This window comes from Limulus polyphemus, unplaced genomic scaffold (genome assembly GCF_000517525.1).
Source record: "Limulus polyphemus unplaced genomic scaffold, Limulus_polyphemus-2.1.2 Scaffold4553, whole genome shotgun sequence".
NCBI classification, from domain to species: Eukaryota; Metazoa; Arthropoda; class Merostomata; order Xiphosura; family Limulidae; genus Limulus; species Limulus polyphemus.
This window is the reverse complement of record NW_013670163.1, coordinates 8,218-33,115: the sequence shown is the minus strand read 5'-3', so window position 1 is coordinate 33,115 and position 24,898 is coordinate 8,218. Positions and strand designations below refer to the sequence as shown.

General features: G+C 33.0%; 1 protein-coding gene across 1 annotated transcript in view; it reads right to left on the bottom strand.

Annotated features, from left to right (window-relative positions):
- The window catches only part of LOC106471337 (protein maelstrom homolog), a 79,394-nt gene that overhangs the window by 47,185 nt on the left and 7,311 nt on the right, over positions 1–24,898 (bottom strand). The window contains exons 2-5 of the mRNA XM_013931937.2: positions 23,264–23,374; positions 20,992–21,085; positions 4,667–4,813; positions 334–375 (exon numbers count right to left, since the gene is read on the bottom strand). Coding sequence (XP_013787391.1) covers positions 334–375; positions 4,667–4,813; positions 20,992–21,085; positions 23,264–23,374 — 394 coding nt within the window. The remainder of the gene's footprint in view (positions 1–333; positions 376–4,666; positions 4,814–20,991; positions 21,086–23,263; positions 23,375–24,898) is intronic.

The following is a 24,898-nucleotide window of genomic DNA, read 5'->3' as shown; positions in this document are numbered from 1 at the left end:
CCCCTAGCCAAACATCTAACTTTATAACTCAGCCTACAACAGTTTATTTTCAGCTCTCTTTTTAAAGATTTTAAATTTATAAACCTGATCCACCAGATTAGTAGTTTAAACTAATACATGGAACTCATTAACAAAGCATTCTACCTACTGCAGTATAATTTTTGTATAACTAAGAAATTTTTTGTGATAATCACTGGCAGTTATATTTAAGTTGAGTCTAATTAAAAAGTTACTGTAATCCTTGTTTTTTATGGTTCTGAATTTTTTTAAATGATTATTTCACAAGCATTTGATAATAAATTTATAAAAAAATTAATATAATTTCAAACTTACTATGTTCTTTGGCTTTCCCTGTATACCCTGTAGGTATGGTACCTTGAAAAAAAACTAAATATGTAATTAAACAATTAAGTAAAAATAATTCAATTAGAACATATTTCTAAATGTTTTGATTTTAAATTTTATCAGTGTAATTTTTTCCTATGAAAAGATGTAACAATAAAACAGTTTCTTTAATCCTAAGTTTTATTAAACACTTACACTTGTTGTTTCCAACTACTGTTAAGTTATTCATTTCATTGTATACTGCTCAAATAAAATAGAGGATCATCAGAATTTATAATATATTAGCTCTGTTATTGACAAAACACACTGTTTTAAAATAACACCAATCACATCCATCCCAGTTTACTGTTATGCAAATCAGGCATCTAATTGTCTGTAAATTGAAATGCAAACAACTGGTAATGAACATCCTACAACTCATGTTGTTATGTACTGGTGCAACTAACCCTTACTTCAGTCTAATGGATAATGAAGCCTTTCCCCATTATGCTAAACTGGTCCACATGTTCCTTGAAAAAGAGGAGAGTGACTCGGTAGCATAGTTTGCACACTCACTGGAATTCAATCCTATCGAGCATGCATGTGATGCTGTTAGTAGAAACAATGAACCCTGTTACTTCATGGAAACAGCTTTTTCAAAAGAATGGTCAAGGATACCCCAGAATCTGATTGCACTGATTTTAAGCATGAAAGTTATCATTTTCCTAATCTGAAAATGTATTTCCAAACATACTTACCTCCACTGACACTTATAGCTATTTCTCAATCTTCATCTTTGCCATCCAAACATTGTGTTCACTTGCTCCAGTCTTTAATCTCTATTTGACTGCCCTCGACAATATCTAATTTGCAAAACTTTACACTGACCCTTACACTCCCTCTATGCAGGTACTGTATATAAGCACTGTATGTCAACAATATAACCTTTTTTTTTGACATAGTGCTGGCACTAGGAATTATGTTTTGTGGTTAACATTTTTTTGAAGCATTTTGACAGTAGTCTGGTGTTGTTTTTTTTCTGTTGCCAATATTTTGTTGGTTTTCTTTTGCAGTTCAAGAACAACAACAACAACAAAAAAAACTGTGGGTATGAATTTCCTGGCACGGGGTTAACCAGACCTCGTTCATGCCAAAGATGAAGATTGAAAAATAGCTATAACTGTCAGCGAGGTATGTATGTTTTGGAACATCAGTGCCAAGCCACCCTTACTGTTCATCTTGACCAAACTTTTAAAGGTATAAAGCTACCTCTATTAAATGGTCATTTACATTTACATTTATAGACTAAATGATTAACAACTTTGTACTTTAGTTTGTAAGACTGGATAATTAAATGTTTGATATGCATGTAAATGAACTGAGTGGGGTGATTTACATTGTTTGTCAACATTGGTTTTACCTGTTGAAAGCTAAAATATAGTTATTAAAAAACCATGCCCCATATCAGTATACATAGGAAGTGTCAAACTGCAGGATACAAATATTCTACATGTTGCCAATTGTCAGTGAGAAATAATAAAATAACACAATAATAAGTAACAGTTAGTGACAACCACAGTAAATTTAAAAAACAATCAGAAGACTTGAAATTAGAGAAACTAGTTTCAACACATAGAAGACAATGAAGATTGAAGAGGATGTTAGAACTACTTTCTCTGATTTAAAGTTTTCTGATTGGTTCTTCTATTTACTGTAGTGTTTCACTAATGCAGAAAATACTTATGATGCTATAGTTCACCCCTTTCTGTGTATTTCCACATTTGCATTATAGATTCCAATTAATTTTTAATTATTTTATTAACTTTCTCAACATAGGGTCAGTCGATTTGACTGACCACATGACCTCTTGGTACTCTTTTAAGATTTTATAGATCTCTTTATAGATTTAATATTCTAGCTTTCAATATAGTGTGTATATCTTCACAAAATTTGGCAGTCTTTCAGTTAACATTATAAGTCTTTCACATACAAAAAATCATCTTTTTTCTGAAGTATTTTTAATAACTAAAATAAAGATTTGTCCAAGAATATATTGGGTATTTGTTTTGAATAGTTTGTGTGCAGAGTAATTTTCATGTTAAGATTAAAAATACTTTTCCTTATCTCAAAAATCTGAAATTTCCTTTGTATAATCCCTAAAACCTCCTAAATACATTTCAAACGTTTTTTCCAGTAAAACTTTATATTTCATCTGTTATTTTCTCTATCCTAACTCAAAACAGGATCAGTCATTTTGACCAACCTCTTGGCAACCAAAAAATAATCTAAATAAATCTAAATTACCCTTTTTTTTGCTTTCTATAATGACTACAAATTGTAACATAAAACTACATTAGTTTATGCTATGTAGCTTTAATCTCGTAACAGTATACATCTATTTATAATTAAATTTTATTGTTTTATTGCCCTTTGAATCGTGTCTAACTACAATCCACACCATAATAAGTTGTAAGTCACTAGGGCATGTGCAGCTCACGTTACGCTATCGAATTACATTATCTATGTGCTGCCTGCATGCGTGCCTCATGAAACATCTTTATCATATTATTATTATTATATATATTTTACCTAATCTAAGCTAAACTTAACTAACCTAAAAAGATCCCTATTTTTACATTTTAGTTACTTTTATAATAATAAATAAAGAATAACCATGAAAAACAAAAAATAAATTACCTGCACAATCTTTTTCTTGTTGTCAACTGTCAATGAAATGTAAGTCTACATATTTTATACTAATAAATAATTTTTATTTAATTAAATAATACACCAAAGAACATAGACTAATAACATGCAAAAAGCAGACAATTTCCCCTAACTCTCAAAAATTTTCTGGATTTCTAACTATACGACAAGAGCGTTACAAATTCATCCAAGCTAGTTGTTAACTTCACGGGAATGAAGCTTGTATTCTGAGTGAAATTGATTCTTATCTGTCCATGACACAATGTTATACAATGCATCATTTTATAGATGAAATCCTTGATTTTCTATTGGTTATAAGTTATATATAACTAAACATAAAAGAGAACTATTAACAAACCCTGAAAGACAGGATGTGACAGGTAGGTGTGATTTTCTATTTATAACTCTGTACCCGAACAAAATTAAAGGCTATAAAAATTATGGTTCATTTGAGCAGCGATGCTTCTATAGATAGTAATTTATGTTTAATTTTGTACTCTTTCAAGGGTTGATGGATAAAATAGAGAAGACAAGATACCTAGAGAAAATATGCCACAAGTGTCACACTAGGGGAAATTCAGGATACTTTTTAATATTTCTTTGTAGAATTAGGAACTTAAAACTTATATACTATTAAAATATGGATTATTAGCTATGAGTTTATGCTATACTAATTGGTGTAACATAAACAAAAAGTAATTTAATAAAATTTTGAATGAAAGACACCAAAACTTTATTCCTTGCTTAGTAAAAGATACCCGGGGAGAAAGGGTTAAAGCAGACATAATATTGGAATGAATGCAATACAAAAATATCATACCTGTCCAAGTCTAAGTAACAGAAATTAGTAAAGATATCAATCACATTCACATTTTATACAAACTACAAATGCTCTGAACAAGGGTTTCCTAACCAAGAGCAGAAATTTGGCAAAACTGCTACAATTCAGTTCCACATTGAAATGAACTTTATACTAGATAACATTGATATGCAATGTGCACATAACATGAAACATATGTAAAAAGAAGCTCTATCATGCAAATGTAATCTTATGTAAGGAAAGATAATAAATACACTATCTTTTATCATATGCAACTTTAAATTTAGTTTATCTTTGGTATTACCCAATATTTGATTAATCTTATTCATAGGTTTGAAGACAGAATAAATTGTATGTTCTTTTTTAAAAACACTAAATAATTGATGAGTTAATCCTGGGTTATAATGAAAAATTAAAGGTTATTTTTTAATTTTCACATTAAAAGATGTTAACATAGTATATTGAAAAGACACTGAACAATTACTAGGTTTATGAAAAGTTCTATCACCAATACATATTTCGAATCCTCTTTCAACTGATAAATATCTAATTAAGAATATTTAATTTCTTAAATATTCTTGTTTAGTATGTATCTTCAAAATTCTGTAAACATAAAATGCAGACATTTTTTTTGTAAATTGGTATAACATGATTCCAGATCACAAAAAATTTGTTTCAAAACATGATAAATTTGAAAACCTTATTTAATATTTCTTAAGTTTGTTTTTAAGTCTTTGATATTCCAATTTTCAAATTATTTTGTGATATTCATAATAACAGCAAACTTTTTTCATATATTCACCAACTTCAACATACCTGGATTAATAAACTTGTGAAATCTTCTAATTATCCCTCTTCTTATGGAATATTCAACAATACCAATTTCCAATGGAATATATACGTTTTCATTAGTCATACAGAGAATATTAGAGCAGCTGATATACAACAATTCATCTGCAACATCTACAGCAAGAATAATATAAAATTAAAAATTAACATTAAGTGTCTAAATTAAAAATGCATCTATGAATTTTACTTCGCTGACCAAAACAAAAGAGAAAAGAAAATACAGTTTACGTAATCTTAAGTTTAGAGACAGTGGTCATACTTTGGCAAAAAGTCAACAAGTGGAAAAAACAAACAAATACCTTTATGACTTAATCTTTTTCTTTGCACAAAATATTCACTTCAAACACAATAGATGAAAGTACAAAGGGACAGACATAAATTTAAAACTCCAGCAATTTTTCTATTATGATTTTTTTTAAGCATTTTAAATTTTCTTCAGTATTCTTTCTGCTTCCCTAGAGAATTTTCCAGCTCCAAAGATAGGTGTTTTCTTTATTTCGATATTACTATTTGTGTGCAGAAATACAATTTCAGCAAATTTTTTTTAGTGTACTCCTAAGCTGTGTATTTAAGTGAGAAATAAAACATTTTTTATTTGTCTCCCAGCTTCTCTCTCTCTCTGTGTTATTGCTCACTATTTGCAATTTGTTCTGATGTACAAATAACCATTCTTTAAAAAAAACACATAAAACTGGATATTTAGTCATATATACCATGCTCTCTATTGGTATCTATCTTGCATTTATAAAAACTTATAAGGTCATATTTTTTCAAACTAACCAGTGTATGAAGGAGGGCAATAATAACATATATATTAGAATATAACATTAGAAGTAAGTATTCCATTAAATAATATTTTACTACTACTACATAGCCAACTTCAGATATAATCTTATGCCAATACTGTCAACTCTGGACATTATTCCATCAAAGAAATGAAGGTAAGACTATAGGAAGCAGAGAGGAGCTTATCTTCCTTGAGAATGAAAAGACACTGGATTTGTAAACTAATCAAGAAATATGACAATGTTCATAACCATGTGTTAAGGAGTAATATCAGTGGATATGCTTTAAGTGTTATGACTAGGCCATTGGGAATGGGGGGTGGAGTGATGTCAAGAATGCTGAAACACATCACTGCTGGCTCCATGATGACACAAGGGCCTTGTGTTAAACAGCATTTTTTAAGACTTACTTGGGCAATATCCCAAATGATTAGTAAGGGAAGTAACTCATAAGAAGATCCCCCACTAGCTCTTAGAGTGTACTAAAGGAATTGGAAATACTGTTCACATGCTACTGAGTAACAAGCAACCTAGAAGTAAAATAGTCAATGTAGAGGCATCCTAAAAAGTTACTGTTGTAAAGATCTATAATGCTTATATGAAACTGTGAATTGATTATCACATCTCTGATCAAATGAAACTTTGTATTAGAACTCTAAGAAATACAGCCAAGAACACAGCAAAATGGTGGATCTAATAAGAAATATAGAAAATCTTTTGGAGAACCAAACTGGTGCTTAAATACAAATGTAATGAGTAGCTTAAGCCATCTTGTAGGAGAAGAAACAAATATCTCCCGAGTTTCTGATTCCTAATAACGAGTAAAGACACTCAAAGGAAGATTAAGGGACACAAAAATTAGCCAACATCAGTGATCCTTTTCTTACTGGCATGCTCAATATAGCATTGGTGAGAAGCCAACACACCCCTTAAAGCAAAAAAGTTTAATTTGTTATTACAAACTTCTATCCAATTACAAGTATAATAATCCATGTAAAAATATTGTATGGTTGACATCAAAAAGGTGCATGTAAGACTGACAAAAGCAGAAGCCAGCAAGAGTTAAAAGAAAATAAAAAAAGAAGATATGAGTCAAACATATTGCTATCATAACACTTCAGTGCAGGCAAAGCCTTGAAGTAACATGTAAACTACATGAAAATATGACCAAATAAGGATGTATAAGTGCAAGGTAAACATCTAGTGGAGACAGTACTACAGTGACCAAAGATTATGAACCTAAAGATCATGTTAACAGAGGACATGATCATATATAGATAATGTTCTCACACAATGAGATTTGCATGTGATAACAGACCAAAAATGGAGGAGTAAGTAATAAAATGAATAATTTTGAAACAAAATTTAATTTTTGGCACAAATAAGAAAATATAACTCAAGGTAATGAAAGAGGTACAGTTCAACCTATCATATTTGAATTTACATATTCTTTTATTTTTATCAACTAGTTTACTAGTTTTATGTGGAATACCTTTTTTATTACTTAATTTTTAATATCAGCCTATTTTATCACATTCATATTTTTGTTTTGAAATGTTTTAGCTTTATTCATGGTTTCATGAAATAATATTCAACAGTTTCTTATATCAATTTTTACACACTCTGCAAATAAGCACCAATGTACACATGCTGGTCAAATTAACAAATATTGTGTGACTACATTGATAACAGGGAAATAACAGTAGTAAAACTTTAATATGATTATAAGTGGGATTACGTTTAGGAAGTAAAATTAATGCGAGGATTTGGGTATCTATGGGTTAATTAATTGTGATTTTTTTAGAATAATTATTATTTTTGCTTAAATTTTAAAATTATATAATGGTTTTCCCACAATGCCTGAATGGTGCTCTGCAGTTACTTCAATATTCATGCTTTCAAATGGTCACATGTTGAAATTAATTTTTGGCAACTTAAAAGATGAAAAAAATTGGCATTTATGAATAATTTGCGAGATGAAACATGCATCTGAAAACCAGACTAAATTTTATTTCCCACATGATTTCATCCCTGGAAGCTCATTTTTCTAAAAATAAGCTTATATTCTGTACTGAATCTACAGAGATTTCAGGGTGAAGAAGCAGTATTAAATACAAATAGTGTAAAAAGACTGGTGTTTTACAAAATCATTTTAGAAACATTAATTACTGAAAAAAATCTTTCTGATAATTCTGTAATCTGAGAAATTGAAGCAGGTTCTTATTGAGAAAAAAAAATGCATACTTAAAAATTATAGAAATTTTACAATTGCAAACAAAGTTTAACTATTGTAGGTTTAAACCATTATTCTATAGAAGCTATGTTGACAATACTTTTGTGGTTTTTAAGAATAAATTTGATATTCAGGAATTTCAAAATTACTTGTACAGTTCACACAACAATATTGAATTTATAATAGATGAACAATTAGTATTTTAACTTTTTAGATAACAAGATAGTTAATTTAGGTAGAAGGTTTGAGGCTAAGTGTTATCATAAACCATTGTCTACTAGGCAATATTTTAATTTTGATAGTGTTTTACCTTTTGAATTTAATTTATCTGGCCTATAATATGGTTAGTTCATTCTCCATATTCCACGAAGAAGCACAAAATATAAAGGTTTTTTTTAAACAAAAATATAGTTTTTCTGTACAGTTAATTTATAGTATTACTATGAATTATTTAAAAGCTTTGTACATTTCTAAAATCAATAAATATGTTGAAACTAAATAAATAGTTTATTGTATTCTATTCTTTACTGGTAAACATTCAATAAAATTAGAGAAAAAAAATTAAAGCAATTTTGAAGGACAAAATTTATCCATAAATTAAGTGTTTTTAACCTGATATGTTGTATAAGTAACCATTTCAAATTTATGTCATCTACAAATTTACATGTCCAAGGTATAACTTTGGCTATGTGGGCTCTACAATTCATTATTTGATCTCAAGAACCAAAGAGCATGCACAAAATACAGTATCTAATCAATCAGCTATTCTTTGTCATTGTTTACAAGACTGTGACATTTACATTACGTCTAATAACTTCAACATCTTGGGAAGTGTGGCAAACATGAAATACTTTGCACAAAAGAGAGCTTGTGGAGACACAAAGTGCATCCTGAATTTAATGTAAGTCAAACAACATCATCATTGCTTCTAAAACATTTATCACCATAATGTTTAAAATAAAGATTTTATGTGTGACATTGGAAAGTTCTTATGCCTCATAAGGAATATTTCTATTTTAAGAAAGACACGTGAAACGTTTTAGTGCAAAAGGTATATAATGAACTTTACAATGACACTTCTTGTTAAAGATGTCATCTAATATTCTGATACAAATGAAAAAAAATTGCATCATTAAGCATATATATATAGTGAATTATACATGATAAAAAAACCAGTAAACTAATAAAAAAAGCACAAGGCAGACATAAGCATAATGACAATCACACATATGTGCTGACTAGAGCTTGGTTATCCATCTTGCATGTTTAGTTTTCTTAGCTGATTACATGGTAGTTGTTTGTTAATTGTTTTATTCTTAATTGGATGTGTTCATTTACATAACATGTACGTTACACAATTTTATTTTTTATACAACACATAATTAGGTGCATTTTTCTACATTAGATTATGGCTTTGATGGTAGAGGAAGCAATTGAAAAAGTATGTTCAATAAGAAATACTAGAAATATTGTGATTTTCTTTTGAAAACAACTATGAAATTTATGTATTGTAAAAAAAAATCTTAGTGTATGAAATTGTTTTACCACACTGAAATGAAAAAAGATAGGTTAACGTGATCTATGGTATGACCAAAGCACCCCCTCAAAAACTTAATACTTAATACTAATTAAATGCATCTAAATTTTTACATTTTCAGAATTAAAATGAATTTCCAACAGGTATTTACACCTGAAATCCTAAACACCTTTCCTCATTGAATTTGAACTGATGCTGTGAACAAAACATGAGATTCAAAATTACTGATTGTACTTTATGTATTTGCATAACATATATATACATCACACCTAATACTTCACTCTCCTACCTTCATTATGTCTCATTGCAAGTGTGTTAGTGGATCTTACATAAGCTATGCTTTCGTACCATAAGAGAGAGATTTGTTTGAAAGTTTTGATGAAAACTGTAGGTGGTAATGAAGGTAAATACCTACTTGAAATTCATTTTGATTCTAAAAATGTAAAATTCAAATCTGAAATACTGAAAGTAAAAATACCCACATTGTAGAGGTGGTGTGAACCAATGAGCCACAACTACACAGCAGGAAGATAAACTATCCAGACTACAAAATAAATTGTAACCAAGCAGAGTTGGAGCAAATTCCAGAACAAGAAATAAATTCTTAGAGAAGGAATAAGTGGAGTAGATGAGGAAAAAGGACTGGACCTAAAGGACACAAGGAATGAAAGCATTTTTATCAGCAGCTTGTGAGTCTCTACCCATGAGGCCCTAGTAGATAGTGGCACAGGGGTCAATTTAAAAGAGTGTAATAGTATAGAACACTGGTAGAATCAACAATAAAATACAGGTAGTAGCAGAGGAAGGTTCTCAAGGAAGCAGCATAGACACATTATCAAAAGACTTACTCCAGTGGCAGTAGCCCCCCCTAAAATGTCAGTCACAACCCAACCAAGTTAGTGGGCACCCAGAAAGAACTAAGACAGACCCAAGCAGGTCCCAAGGATGGGCTTAAGAAAGCAAAGACAGAGCAAGGGAAAATCAACACATAAAATAAAAAATTTGGATGGACCATCTTTCTAGTAGGAATAGAACATTGAGTGAAATATCCAATGTCATACAGAATAAAAAAAATTTACATGGAGATGTGAAAGACACCTGCTGAGATATCATCAGCCATTAGATGGCACCCTTAGTTTATTTACAAAGAAGGAATACTACGCCCTGTTCCTCTCAATGAACTCCACTAGAGGGAGGAGTGTATGCGTTTGACTAATGCAGAGGTATTTGTGACTTGCAAGAGACCATAGAACCTCTAAATTTGTAATGAACATAGGTGTGGGATATAGAGCAATACTTGGGCTGCCCAAGACATCACAGAAGTTAAGTAATATGCAAGTCCTAAGTGGACAAAGATATAAATACAAATTCTCGCTACCAAGATGAGATTGTATTGACGTATATCAGCCAAACGGCAACATGTTCTCATTTGTGTGTCTAGGTCAAATGCAGAGGTTTATGTGACTTGCCAAAGTCTTGATGGAGGATTTTGTTTTGAAAAACACATATATTCAAAAAATATCTCAACCCTGGACACCATCAAATTTGTGAACAAGGGTGTTGGAATAGACGTATACTCTGGGTACATAAGACAAACACACAGGTAAAAGAAGCTGAAAGAGTCCTGAGTGGATGAATCAATATAAGTATAGATTCTTCATACATAAGGAGAGACTGTAGTTAATTACGGTATTTTTATTGTTTCATACTATATGTTTGAAAGTCAAAATTATTCACAATCCCAGATAGTCTGTAAATGGGTAATCATGGGTATTGGGCAGAAATACAAAAGTAAATTAGCAATGGATTCCATTGATCCATGGGATGAATCCCAAGTGACAAATAAAATACTGAAACTGAATATACTTCATGTGATTAAGCAAAAATAGCACAGCTAATACAATTTCATTCACCTGCCTTTTATGTGATGGTCTCTAAAGGGTGCAAAGGCCAGAAAACCAAAGAACTTGAAAAATGCAATTTTGATGAGATGTAACCAGAAATCCATGCTGAATGGGCCAGGAACATCATAAAAAACAAAACACTTTAGGCATTTGTTTGTTTTTAAGCACAAAACTACACAATGAATCATCTGTGCTCCATTCATCATGAATATTGAAACCCAATTATTGGTGGTATAAGCCCTCAGCTGAGCAACAGGGGGCAAAACAAGATATATGAAATAAGAATCATAAAACAACCAATGATGATTCCCCTGAAAAGATTTCATTCACATTAAAGTATGAACAAACAGAAAAGAACAATGGTGACCATCTTGAATTGCCCTAGTCTCAGGTATGAAGACTCTATCTTGATATAGATACAGACCTTTCTTAGACAAAAAAAAAGAGTAAGAGAAACATAAATGCCAAAAATGCACAACTATCTCCACTCTAAAAACTAGTAGAAAAAAACAAAAAAACATCATCATCAGAAAAAGAAATTGAGCCTAAAAGTTGTGAAGGTACAAAAGGAAGGACTAGCCTGTCACCTGAAAACTAGATTGAACTCTCACAGAGGACTATGTCAGAGGCACATGACTTCTGAGGGAATGCTGATAGTGCAGCTTTAGAACCTGCAAGAGAAGCAGAAACACCCCGATCAGGGAAAAAAAATAAATATATATATCAAAAAAGGAGCCAAGCTGTGAATGAGGTAGAGAAAGACAAACACACAATTCTGCGAGCATAAACTAAAAAAAAAAAGTACTTGTAGAGTGCCAAAGAGAAATATGTCTGGAAGAATATGATATTTTAACTACCCAAGAGCAGGAGCCAGTTTATCTAAAAAAAAAGACCGCATAACAGCCACCCATGAAGCTGAAAATGATATACACTATTGCATAAGATGTGGCAAAAGAAATGGAATAGAATTTCCATGAAATAAACAAGATAAGTGGAATTCATGGTAGAGCAGTCTAGCCTGGTAAAGAAGAACTAGGCAACAGGACCAACTGATCTTGGTTAATACCCAAGAAAGAGAAAATTAGACTCACGAACAGTCCAACCCAGAGCAGAAGTGAACTGGGAAGATAAATCATGTGTAAATACAGAGTGCTTAATCCAGAGCAAAATGGAGAGTTATAAATGGATAAATCACTCCATCATGAAAAATGAAAATGGGTGGTTGAACCAGTACGTGTATACAAGTCATTGGAAATTGTATTTACCATTCACATAGGTTTCACCTAGAAAAGAAGAACAGAGACATAGCAAAGGAGATTGGAAAGATGTATGGCTAGTCTCCAATTTTCTGTTGTCAGTGGCACCATAAGAGATAAAAGTAATAACCCAGAGGTAACATGAAGTACAGCTTCAATACTTCCTTGATGTGGAATAGGTATGAAACTTACAGATCTGAAATTGAATAGAAACACGAAGAGATGAATCATGGATGAAAAACAAAAAATTTAAAGTAAAAAACTGATGAACCAAAGGCACATGAATTGAAGGATACATAGATAAACACAATTCTTAGATGAACTCACAAAATTCCATTCTTAGGTTTTATGTATGGGCCAGATTCTTTACAGCAGGTGTATATGATTTGTTGGCAATACATTTTAACAATAAAGAAACAGCACACAGTCCACTTGTTTTAAAATAACATACTAAAACAAGTCAAACAAATATACAAATGTTCATTACACTGTTGGTTTTCACAGTTGTATCCAGAGCTTTAAATAACTGTCTCTTTCTCACCAAATTCCACACAGGCTGGTTTAGTTATTTTAGAACACAATTTGACAAGAAAATTATTCTTCCTTCTCTGTTATTACTACAAAGTCTGTGATAATTTCACTTTAAAATCACCACTATACGCTCTTTATGGCTAAACTCACAATCATGCAGGCTAGATTTAACTCTATTGAACTAAATTTCAGATTCATATTTATATCTTGAGAGAGGTCTAAAACGTTCCACATACTACTAGATATCTTGATGCAATAATACTCACATAAAATGAGGAGAAAAACTCAGAAGGTTCTAATAACATGATGCAATAATATAACAATCACTAATTCATAACTATTGAACTACAACAACATATGATTAGTTAAAATTTATGTAAACAAACATACAATAATCCATCACTTCTAAAAGTAACTAAATTTAACACTCACACTATGTAAGCCATCTAAGTCATAACACTCTTATTAACTTAAACTGAAACAGTTGTGTATATCTAACAATAAGACCCTCTTCAAGAAAAATATTTGCAATGTTTTTTATACTACATACAAAGACTGTTTGCAGTTCACGCACAAAGTTTACTCACACAATCTGCACCAACATTTGCAGTCCCCTTGATGGCATCTATAGCTGCACCTGTTAGATATTCTTTCCTATCGAAGTACCTATTCAACAGATTGAAGTTAACATTTTCCTAAATTGAAAATGTATTTCCAATAATACTTACCTCTGTTGCCACTTATAGCTATTACTCAACCACAAGGGTTTCTTCCTTTGCCCATCTAAGCATTGGTTAGATTTTTTCTTGGTTGCTCCAGTCTTTTATACCCCACTCAATTGACCTTGGCAATATTTATCTCAATGTGCCTTCTATCTTGGTACTGTATATGAGCATCTCATTCAGATAATGTTATCACTTTTTCAAGATTGACTCCATTCCAGTCTCTAACGCTGCTGGCTCTTAGTGGAAGAGTGTTAGTGGTGGTAAGCATTATTGGAAATACATTTTCAATTTAGGAAAATGTTAAGTTTCAAAACATTCTTATCTCCATTAATACTTATGGCTAGAATCTCACACTGAGAAGGTGGAGGGGCCAATGAGGGCATTATCCATACAGAAAGCATCTGTATAGACAATGGGTGTGCCAAGAGAAGACTGATATCATAGTGGGTGAACTGCACTACATCTAGAACAGGTATGCTCTTCACTTAATTCTTTCATCAAGGGTGGAATTGTACATGACTGATCATCACTATAAGCCAGCCCCAACCAGGTAGCCTAGGTTCCACTACTCAAGGTTGGGATTAAGGGCTCTTGGTCCCTGTTTCCTACATTGCTGGCTAGGGCAATTGGACTGCAATGTGATATATATATATATACTTTTGATTGGATCCCAACATGTAGCCATAGAGTGATGTGTTCTGAACTACCAGAATCATGAGAAGAAAGTAAGCAACACCAAAGCAGACAAACCTTCTCCTCCACCTGAAGAAGTCCTAAAGGCAACACTCCAGGCTTGGAATCATGGGATCGTGCATGCCTTACTCAACCAAAGGAACAGATCTCTTCCAGTCTCAAATTATGAGTGGGCAAGGAACATTCCACTTGCCCCTAGGATTATGGGGTGGATGTGGAACAACTTTGCTCAACCAAAGAGCCAAAATGGGACCACTCCACATTCAGAATTACGAGGAGATAGTGGTCCCTCTTCCATGAACAATGTACTGAACCGATATTGACCAAAAAGAAGGGCCATGCACACCACAACTGGATAGCCGAGCATCAAATCTGAACCAGTATTCTGAGTAGGTTCCCACATAGGCTGGTGCCTCTCTTATAGACATCTGGAAAAAAATCATCCAGAGACCCAGGTGGGAGGGCCCCCAAATTCAATTCAAGGATAGGAGCCAATTACAATCAAGTTGGACATTTACAATTCTAGTAAAAAATCAACACAGATTGAAGAATGAGTAGCTTGTGAACCTTGGAGAGTCTAGGCATTGATATAGGCAAGGAAGATCTAAACACCAATCTCCTGTCTGCATAGGCCCAACAACCAACAGGAATAAAAAGTCTGAAGTACTAGCATGACTCTTACTACCCCTAGACCAACCAAACTCCGATAACCCTAGAACTAAGTTCCAAATCCCGATGAACTGCAGGAGACTAAAACCCTACAGGCTGACTGGATAATAGTGGGGAAGATGTGAACTAAACAACTAATTGTGACTCAAAGCCCTGCAGAACTACTGGACCCATGGTTAAGGTTATCACACATCCAGAAGTTCATGGAACTAAGCCCCCCCACAGCCCTTGTAGATTTACAATAATCTTCAATGCCATTGGCAATCTGACTAAACAGTGGAAACCTTGGATATAGACATAATCTATTCTGGGTAGCAATGTACTGAGGGGCTGACGTTGGGGGTCAGAACTCACGAAGAGTGGAACTATGAACTCTTGTAGAAGCCAATGTAATTTGAGACTCCAACGACAACAGGGAGGAATGAAGAAACCAAAAATAGAACCAACATGCATGCTAACAATGGATCCAACTCGTCATCAATGAAGTTGTGATCTTGAGAGTCTTCTAACAAAGTGAGGTGAAAGGAAATAAAATGTTGAATTTTAGAGTTGTAAGTCCATAAACTTATTCTCTCCCATCAGGGGACATAGAACTATTCCAATGAACTAAAAACTCTGTCACAGAACCCTGAAATTCAAGGAGCAGGTGTATTAGTTTAGAGGCTGAAAAATGCCTCCATCTGGTGGTGGTAAGCTAAATCACGAAGTTCCGACATGTTGGATAAGGCCTAACTGTTCCTTCATGTAAGTGAGAAGTAAATCTTCCAGCAGGAACCAAAAAATCCATGTAAGGAGAAAAAAACTAAAAATTCACTCTCACATCTTTCAGTCATCAAGTAAGGTGCAGGCTCAAAATCTATTGGGAAAAAGCCTAATAACATCATATACTCAAAGAATCAACAGAAAAAAACAAATCAAAAGCAGCTTATCCCAAAGTGGCCTCCTTTCCGTTTTTCATGGGTCATTTAAAGACTGTGTTGATTACCACTGATTGATTGGCACAGCATTTTGTGAGGTAAAGTAAGTTGTTTTGTTAGATCAAAGCAATTGTGGGCCATCTACCGCATTCACCCTTGGGAATCGAACCCTGGACCCCAGCACTGCAAGACCCAAACTTACCACTGTCCCAAAGTGGCACTGAAAATCCAATAGTCTAAAACAATTGCAGCCTCAGAGCCCCCAAAAGACTACCACAGATCCGAATATATGTCACCATCTCACTATGAATACGATCACTGACATTTTCAAGTGAGAGTGATCCCACCCCCGATTGTTGTCCAAGTCACATAATCTCTCCTGGCACATCTTCTTCAGCATGCTTTTTAAGACTCTACTGACTCTCTTACAAAGTCCTTTACATCTGAGGTTGTAAAGAGCTACCTAGTACTGATAAGTCTGCACACATCTTGCATCAGTTCTGAGGAAAACTGGATTCCTCTGTCATTCAAGACTTCTTTTGTAAAGCCTACTCTGCAGAATAATTCTAGGAGGGCTACTGCTATCCTCTCCATTTCTATCTTCAGCAATGCTATGGCTTCTGCGTAATGTGTCACATAGTTGACTACTGTCTACATGTACCAGCTGCTTTTGACGGATACAGGTGCTAGTGGCCCAATCAAGTCCACAGCTACTCTGCTTAATGGCTCTTCTATGAGAGGCATCTCATCCTTCCCTTTAACAAATATCACATGACCTGCACAATTTGGTCACATCTCCAATAACCCCTGGCAATTTTGTCTGGCATCTTCTTTGCTCGTAGGTGTCCTTCCACAATCGACTCATGAGCCAATTTCATCACTTGAGTCAGGTATTCTCTATTGGTACTATATTTAACTTCCCCAGTAGAATTGCCTGATAGATTCAGTACAGCACTCCCTTCTGGTCCTCTATTCTGTAAGTCCCTTTCCCTTTTGTCTTACGCTTGACTTTCTCTCAGGCACTGTCCCAAAGTTTCTGCAGTGAAGGGTCTTTCTTTTGTGCTTCCTACAGTTCCTGTAGACCCATATTATGGATATCACTTTTAAGACTTATAGGAGTTTGATGTTTTGTTTACTTTTCTTGAGTTCTTGTGGTGACTACAGATGCCTTATCTGTCTGGTTCTTCCAAACTTCTACTGCCTGGTATATTGCCAATCACCAAGTTGTAGATGGGTGCCTTCATACACATGACTTCAAGGTTGCCCATGTATTACGGAGTGTCCACCTTTATTCTTGCCATGGGAAACTTTGTCACTGTCCCATCAGTTATCACACACAGATGTACTTTGCCAATCATTTGGCCATCAAATACTAGACTGGTTCTCACTGCTGCACCCAGTGTTTCATAGGACTTTCTTGTCCATGACATAGCCTTCACCTACTGGCACTGTTCACCCATTTGCTAACTTGAGCTGACCATCAGTCATGCACTGTATAATAATGGTAACAGTACTTCTTTCTTAGGGTGAATCTGATAAGTTGTCTTCATTCTGTTTTTTCTGGTAGCAGTACCCATGGTGAAAGTCACTCTTTTCTTGTTTCTTTCCAGCACCATCTTTGTAGGTAGCTCAAGCTGGTTTATGTTGAGATTACTGCCGTTGCTTGTTGGTGACAGACTTGCACTAATTTGCAATATGCCCCATTTTATAACAGGCATAGCATCTCTTCTCCTTTTTGTCACCTTTGGTGGCTTTCTGCTTCTGTTCAGTCACCCCTGGTTTTGACTCTGACTGGTTATTCTTGGCTTCCCAGTTATACTCCATCCATGAGCTTTCATATACCATTCTGCCAGAATGATCATCTTGTCCACATCTTTTTATGCTCTCTTTTTTAAGAACAATGACATGTTAGTGGAGCATGTGATCATAAACTGTTCACATATTAGTAGATCTGCCAGTTCTTCAAAACTACCTTCACTCTTGGCCATGCCAGTCCACCTTGTGAAGTATTACCATAGATGTGCCACAAACTGAAATACAGTTTCTCCAGTTTCAGGTTTGATTTCTCTAAACTTCTGGTGAAGATTAAACCTTCCCCAGTAACTTCATACCATTTCAACAAGGCCACTTTTAACTTGTCATAGTCCATGACATCTACAGACATCATGCCAGCATACATTTGTAGGCCTTCTGTCAGAAGAAGGCTGAGACAGACTGCCTAGTTGCCTTTGTCCCAGTTCTGTCTTTAGGCAAATCTTTCATACCTCTCCAGGAAAGCACCCATATTGGCCCTGACCCATTTGTCTTGGGTCCTCTGTCTTTCTGTTGGATCAGCTTGGCAATCTCAATTTGTGCTCTTATTCTCTCTACTTACAGCCTCTCCTCTCTCTCTCATTTTCTTCTTTCTCTCTTCTCTGTTGATGCTCTTCTTTCACTAGGTTTTGTTTAACAAGCCCCTGTAGATCACCATCTTTGAGTCCAAGTTGCTTGCCCCTCTCTATCTACTTATCAAAGTCAGTTGACATAGTTTTATAGTGTGGTAGTGACCTCTACAATACTTTCACTACCACTACAGCTGTGTGTCTATTTGTTTCTGTTGTTTATGTCTATTTCTACCACTATAGATCCATTGTCAGGTTTTGTATGTATGGGCCAGATTATATACAGTAAGTGTCTGTGACTTGTTGGTGATAAATTTCAACAATAAACAAACAGCACACACTCTATTTATTTAAAAATAATATATTAAAACAAGTCAAATGTATATACAAATGTTAGTTACAGTGTTGGTTATCACATTTATATTCAGTGCTTTAAACAATTGTCTCTTTTTTGTCAAATTCCACACAGGCTGGTTCAATTTTTCTAGAATACAATTTGACAAGACAAAATATTTTTCCACTTTAAAATCACGACTATACGCTCTTTGTGGTTAAACTCACAATCATGTAGACTAGATCTAACTCTATTGAACTACATTTCAAAAGCATATTTATATCTCAAGAGAGATCTAGAACATTCCACACCCTACTGGATATTATGATGCGTAATACTCACATAAAAGAAGGAGAAAAACTCATAGCTAATGAACTACACAACCCACTGAAGGATGCTAAACTAATAAGAATGAGTAGATATAATAAAAAACATTACACAAATGACTTTAGGATGGAATGATGACCAAAAGCTAAAGCCAGATGCTAAAACTTTGATCATCTCTTTGGTAAGTTTCCTCTGAGTGGACAACAAGTTCAAGACCTGCAAAGACAAAAATGAAGATTTTTTTTTGAAAGATATGAATATATTATTGGAGCACTTTGCAACATCTCCTAACAGGCAAATGTGTCAAAGGAATATAACAGCCATTTGGTGATAGAATTAAGAGACATGTAAGTATATCAAAGTAGATATTGTGATTCTGAGTAAAAGAACCAGGAGAACAAAAATAACGAAAATGGTGCAAACAAGAATTATATATCAAAACAAGCCAAGTGCTAGCATGCAGTACAAATACTGATCTAATTCCCAAAACTATTACCAATCTTAAAATAAAGAGTTGGAAGGAATAAAAATTCAATTATGGAAATCATCTGATATGATACAAGCACCTACAAGCTTCACTGAAATAGATTCAAAACTGAAAATACAGGACACACCTGAGAGTAAAAGAAACTGAGACCAGTTTATGATTAGGGTTGGCTCTGTGGTGAACAAAATAAGCTCTACAGCAAAAACAACCATCATCACACAAAGAAAAATTGTGAATGCCACATAAATTAAGCATCCCCACATACAATATACTTGACACTAATATCAATATACAAAACTAGGAATAAATGAAATTATCAATGCTGAGAATGCACTTACAGTTTCAACCTGCACACTACATGCAAATTGTGTAAGTTAGGCCTAAAATGAAGGAACAGAAATATCCACTTACACATGCATAATACGTCACATGGAAGATAGGAGAGTGGGGTACTATGGGTGATATATATGCCAATAAGTAAAGGACATTCAGAAATTTTGAGTTCCATTTTTTGTGGTACATCAAAATGTATTCTGACCTTCTCCAACATTTTACCTGCCTTTTTATGATGCTAATTACACTACTTCTATGCAAAATGTTAGTCTCAAGATAAATATATCTGTTCAGTTTTCAAATTTCTGAAAGGTGAATTTGGGTATAATATTATACAATCTTTACTTTAGGGAAATATCAGCACCAAAAAAAGTGTATAAATGCTAGATTAAAAAACAAATTATATTTTGACATGATGATACAAAATACAATATTAAATAAACTTAGAAAATTTTCCGTTTTTACCCTTTTGGGTTCTTCAACTTTACATTAACTATATATTTTCCTACCTGTAGTTCTGTGTTTGTGTTTCAAATGGACTGAGAAATTATATTGACTTCTCCAGCACCAAAATAAGTAGAGATGGGTGTAAGTTGGTGGGCTACTATGTCTCAATACTCACATTACCAATATTATATCTAAAAATTATTCTTTTTAAAGATACATGAGCTCCTTTCCTTATGCCATTTTAAGTAAATTCAGGGGGGCAAGTAAAAAGATAAACTACTATACTACTTTTCGAAATATTTATATATAGTATGTGTGTGCCTTTAGAAGCACCAATACAAGGTTCATCAGTTTAATACACACAATCAATTTGAGGGAAAGAGCTAAAATATATTCATTTAATCAAGAGAGACTAACTTACCATGGAATTAAGTCTTAAAATTTTCAATAGAACACACTTAAATGTTCCACTTCTGAATGAATAGTAACAATATGGGAGTGCATTTTGATATTCTAACATATCTTGATGCATCACTATATTTTTGTTCATATTTATACTGGTAATTCTTAAGATTAGTAGCAATGATATCAGTTTTGTCATTACCTTCATTATCAATGGCACAGAATAAATGCATACAAAGATTCATCTGAATTAATGAAAACAAGTATTGTCATACAAAAGAGTCCAACCTTAATAACTGGAAGCAACTCATTGCAAATGAATATACCCTACCTTGTGGACTCCCCATCTGTTCAATTACCATCTTTATATGTCTGAGCATTTTCTGCTCTTTTCTCTGCTCTTCTTCTTCTTCTTTCATTAACTCCTAAAATGAAACTGATTGATGCATTAACAGAATAAAGTTCTTCAGTCTAAGTAGTTACTTCACTTGTACAAACTACCTTAATCCTGTCTTCTACTAAGTTTTGTAGCTATTAATTTAGTATGACAGTGATCAAATCAAACCATATACATGTACACCAAATTTTATAGTCTTCAAGTCTTAAAAAATCTTAATCATTCACAAGAATTACACATTGGATGTGTGGTAACATTAAATCTATGAAATTATTTACCCATTTCACGATTTTACATTTTGAGATTGTTGAATTACATATTACACATTTTTTAAACTTTAGTTTTAAAAAATAAAGCAAAGAAACAACATTAAAAGCATAAAATACTAAGATTATAGCATTCGGGTATGTTTCAGGCTGGAGCAAGGCTTTTCTGTTCCCACATGTGCTTTTGTGAGTGCAGCTTCCATATTTATCCCAAGAAATAATCTGGTTTAGCCTGATGACTGAGTTAAAAAATCTGGGAAGGATGTGTTCCATGTGGATGGAGAGAATTTATTCTGTTCTGGCTGCAGCAATATTTAAACTATGTTACAAAAGATTGCATAATCAACCACATTATCGTAAATCCTTGGAAAACCAAAAGAGAACTCAATGACAGCAAAGCATCAGTTAACAATGAATGGTGTCCTTGCATGGCAATATTAAAATTAAACTGCTAGGAAAACATAATATATTGAACAATAAAGATTTTTACATATTATTAATTTTTAATACAATGTGGTCTTAAAAATAAAATTTTTGAAATTTTGTAAATCCCAAACAATTACATTTTTTTATCACCACTTCTTAACAGTGTCTTTACCTCTATATGCAGACAAATGAGACTATAAGTAATGCTCTTTTTGATATTTTAATTTAGATCAGGAAAGGACAGCTTCTTTTATGCTTGTGGGTTAGTTTCTAGCCTAGAATGTAGTTTGTGGTCAAAAACTATATAACCAGATATAGTATGTTGAGAATAGTTTCTTAATTTAAAGTTTAATTCATCCTGGTTTATTAAAGCAGAGTTAACATTTGAAGAAAGTTATCAGAACCATCATAGGACTGGTTTGCTTGGTCATGGTTTTTTCTTCTGTTTTCATTGTGCCAGTTTTGCCAAAATAAATACAATTAAAAACAAAAAACAGTAGCCAGGTGAAATATCTTCACAGGCCATCAGCTGGTCATCTATGATTTAGATGTTTTATTCACTAGAGGGGCTTTTAGCACTAAGTAATGATGACACAACATATCAAGGCTTCATGAAGAAAACAAGAATAAAAAACTAAAGTAAGTGAATTAGTCAGTTTGTTATTCTGATTTAGCATGAAAGTAGGTATGTGATCCATTTCATCAGTTACTGTATCTGTTATTGTGTTATTGATCGATTACTGAGTGTATTAGTCAGCTAGTTTTAAGTTGCATCATCCATACAAGAGGAATTTAATAAGTAACGTACTTGAGTTTTATTTCTGAGTTAGGTTATTGTTACATATCTGCTTGTTTGTTAATTTTCGGTGGAAATTCTTTCCGAGGAATTTCAGCGATACAAATCCTTTCTTGATTAAGCCAGTTTATTATTTTTCGATACAAACTTTTAGTACATGGTAGTTCCACAATCAGCATGTTTCTCGTCACTTTAAACTTAACAACTTTTATAATACACACTATAAATCACAGTGATTCACAATCTTGATAACTTCGCTCTTGACTAGTACAAAACACACACTTTATATTGCCGTCACTACTGTTCGCTTCTTTAATTATCTATTTATCGCTGGCTTCTCTGCCAGGCTTATATACTAACAAAGGGAGTGTCTCGATTGCATTCGGGCCTTCCCGATCATTCAAGAAATTTCACACACGCTATCAGCGTCACGTGACTTCTGCTGTCATAACATTATCATTAATCATTAGTTCAGAATTTCTGTCAAAATGTTATCTGTTAGGGTAGGCCTAGAAGAGAACATAGGCTGTAAAACATTACTGAAGAAATAAATAACTAGTAAGAAATCAGTGGACAGGACTTTGCATTATTTTTACTGAGTAATCAAAAAGAACCTCCCAAGCAATAAAACCCATCACAACAATAATGTACATGTAAAATTACAGCAATATATATATTCTATACCATAAGTCTGATATAATTAATTAAAGTGTCTTACATCAATCAGAAAACCATCACACGTGTACTTTCCTTCCATTCTTCCTCTCTTATTTTCTTTATATTCCTTAGCCATGATTTCATATTTGTACTTCTCCTCTGGCATCATCATCTATAATGATATAAAAATACTTGCATCACCTATTTGTAAAAAAATTTGGATAAAAAAACTGTAATAAATTTCTCAATCAACAAATCATGTCAGTTGTTAATTTCTTTAAATACAGATCATCAAATGATACTGATGAAATTAGCGAGAAACTTTACAATGAGATTAAGATTTCAGCTGTTAATGAAGTAATAATTATGGGTGATTTTAAATTCAAGCATATAGATTGGAAAACTCTAGAGTCAAACCATGTGGGAGAAAGGTTTTGGAAACTGTTCAGGATGGCTTTCTTCACTAGTTAGTCAAGGAACCAACTAGAAACAATGCTATTTTAGAGTTATCGTTAACTTCAAATACAGAAATGATAGAGAGGGTAGAAATTGGGGAACATCTGGGTGCAAGTGATCATTGCTCTGTTAGATTCAATGTTTTGCTCCATACTGAAATAAGGAATAATGATATTTTGGTTACAAATTTCAAAAAAGCAAATTTTGAAGGGATGTGACAAGAATTATCTGTTGTGAATTTGGCAGCTGAGTTATTTGGAGACACTGATCAGATGTGGATAAATTTTTAAATATTCAAGGTAAACATATTTCTTATAGAAAGAATAGGGTAGCTATAAGTAAAAAACCAGGTTGGCTCACAAAGAGTTTAAGGAATAAAATTAAAGAAAAGCATCATAAATTTAAGAAATTTAAATCGACTGGTATGACAGAAGATTTAGAAGATCAAGAAAGTTGGTGAAACAGGAAATTAGGACATCAAAATGGATGTATGAGAAAAGGTTGGCTGAAAATGTAAAAATGAACAGTAAGGATTTTTTAAATACATTAATGGTAAACAAAATGTTAGGATAGAGATAGGACCCCTGAAGGATGACAAAGGAAGACTAGTATCTGATGATTACGAGATGGCTGGGTTATTAAATTTTGCTTTTTCTTTGGTTTTTACTAACAAAGATTTAAGCAGTAATCCATATCTTGATCAGTTAATAATTGGAAATGAGATCAAACAAGATGACTGCATTAATTCTGATCTGGATAACTCTTTCAACATGGGCTCAGTCCCTGGGACCGACCTCGTAAACATTTTGTACTTGTTATAGTTTTCATGCTATAACTTTTAAATTAGTAAGCAAATGTTAACTAAATTTGGCAGATTATCAGTAAATATTATAATGCTTTCACACACAAAATATCAATTTTTTTATTAGTCTTAAGGTTTATAAAGCAATGTTTTTCTCATGCCTTTTTTTTCTTTGTGCATGTTGCTTATCTGTCATCCAAAGTAATATTCATTTTAAGATTAAAAATACTTTTATGCATCAGAAAATTTTGAAATTTCACATGTGTAATCTTTATAATGTTGGGATAGTTATCAAACATTTCTTAAGAAAAAACTTTGTATTTTATCTGTTATTTTCAGTAATTAATCTCTGTATGGGTTCGGTAGATATGACCGATCTCGCAACCATAAAAAATTAAGAGATAAATATAAATTATGCCTCTTTCATTCTAGAATGAA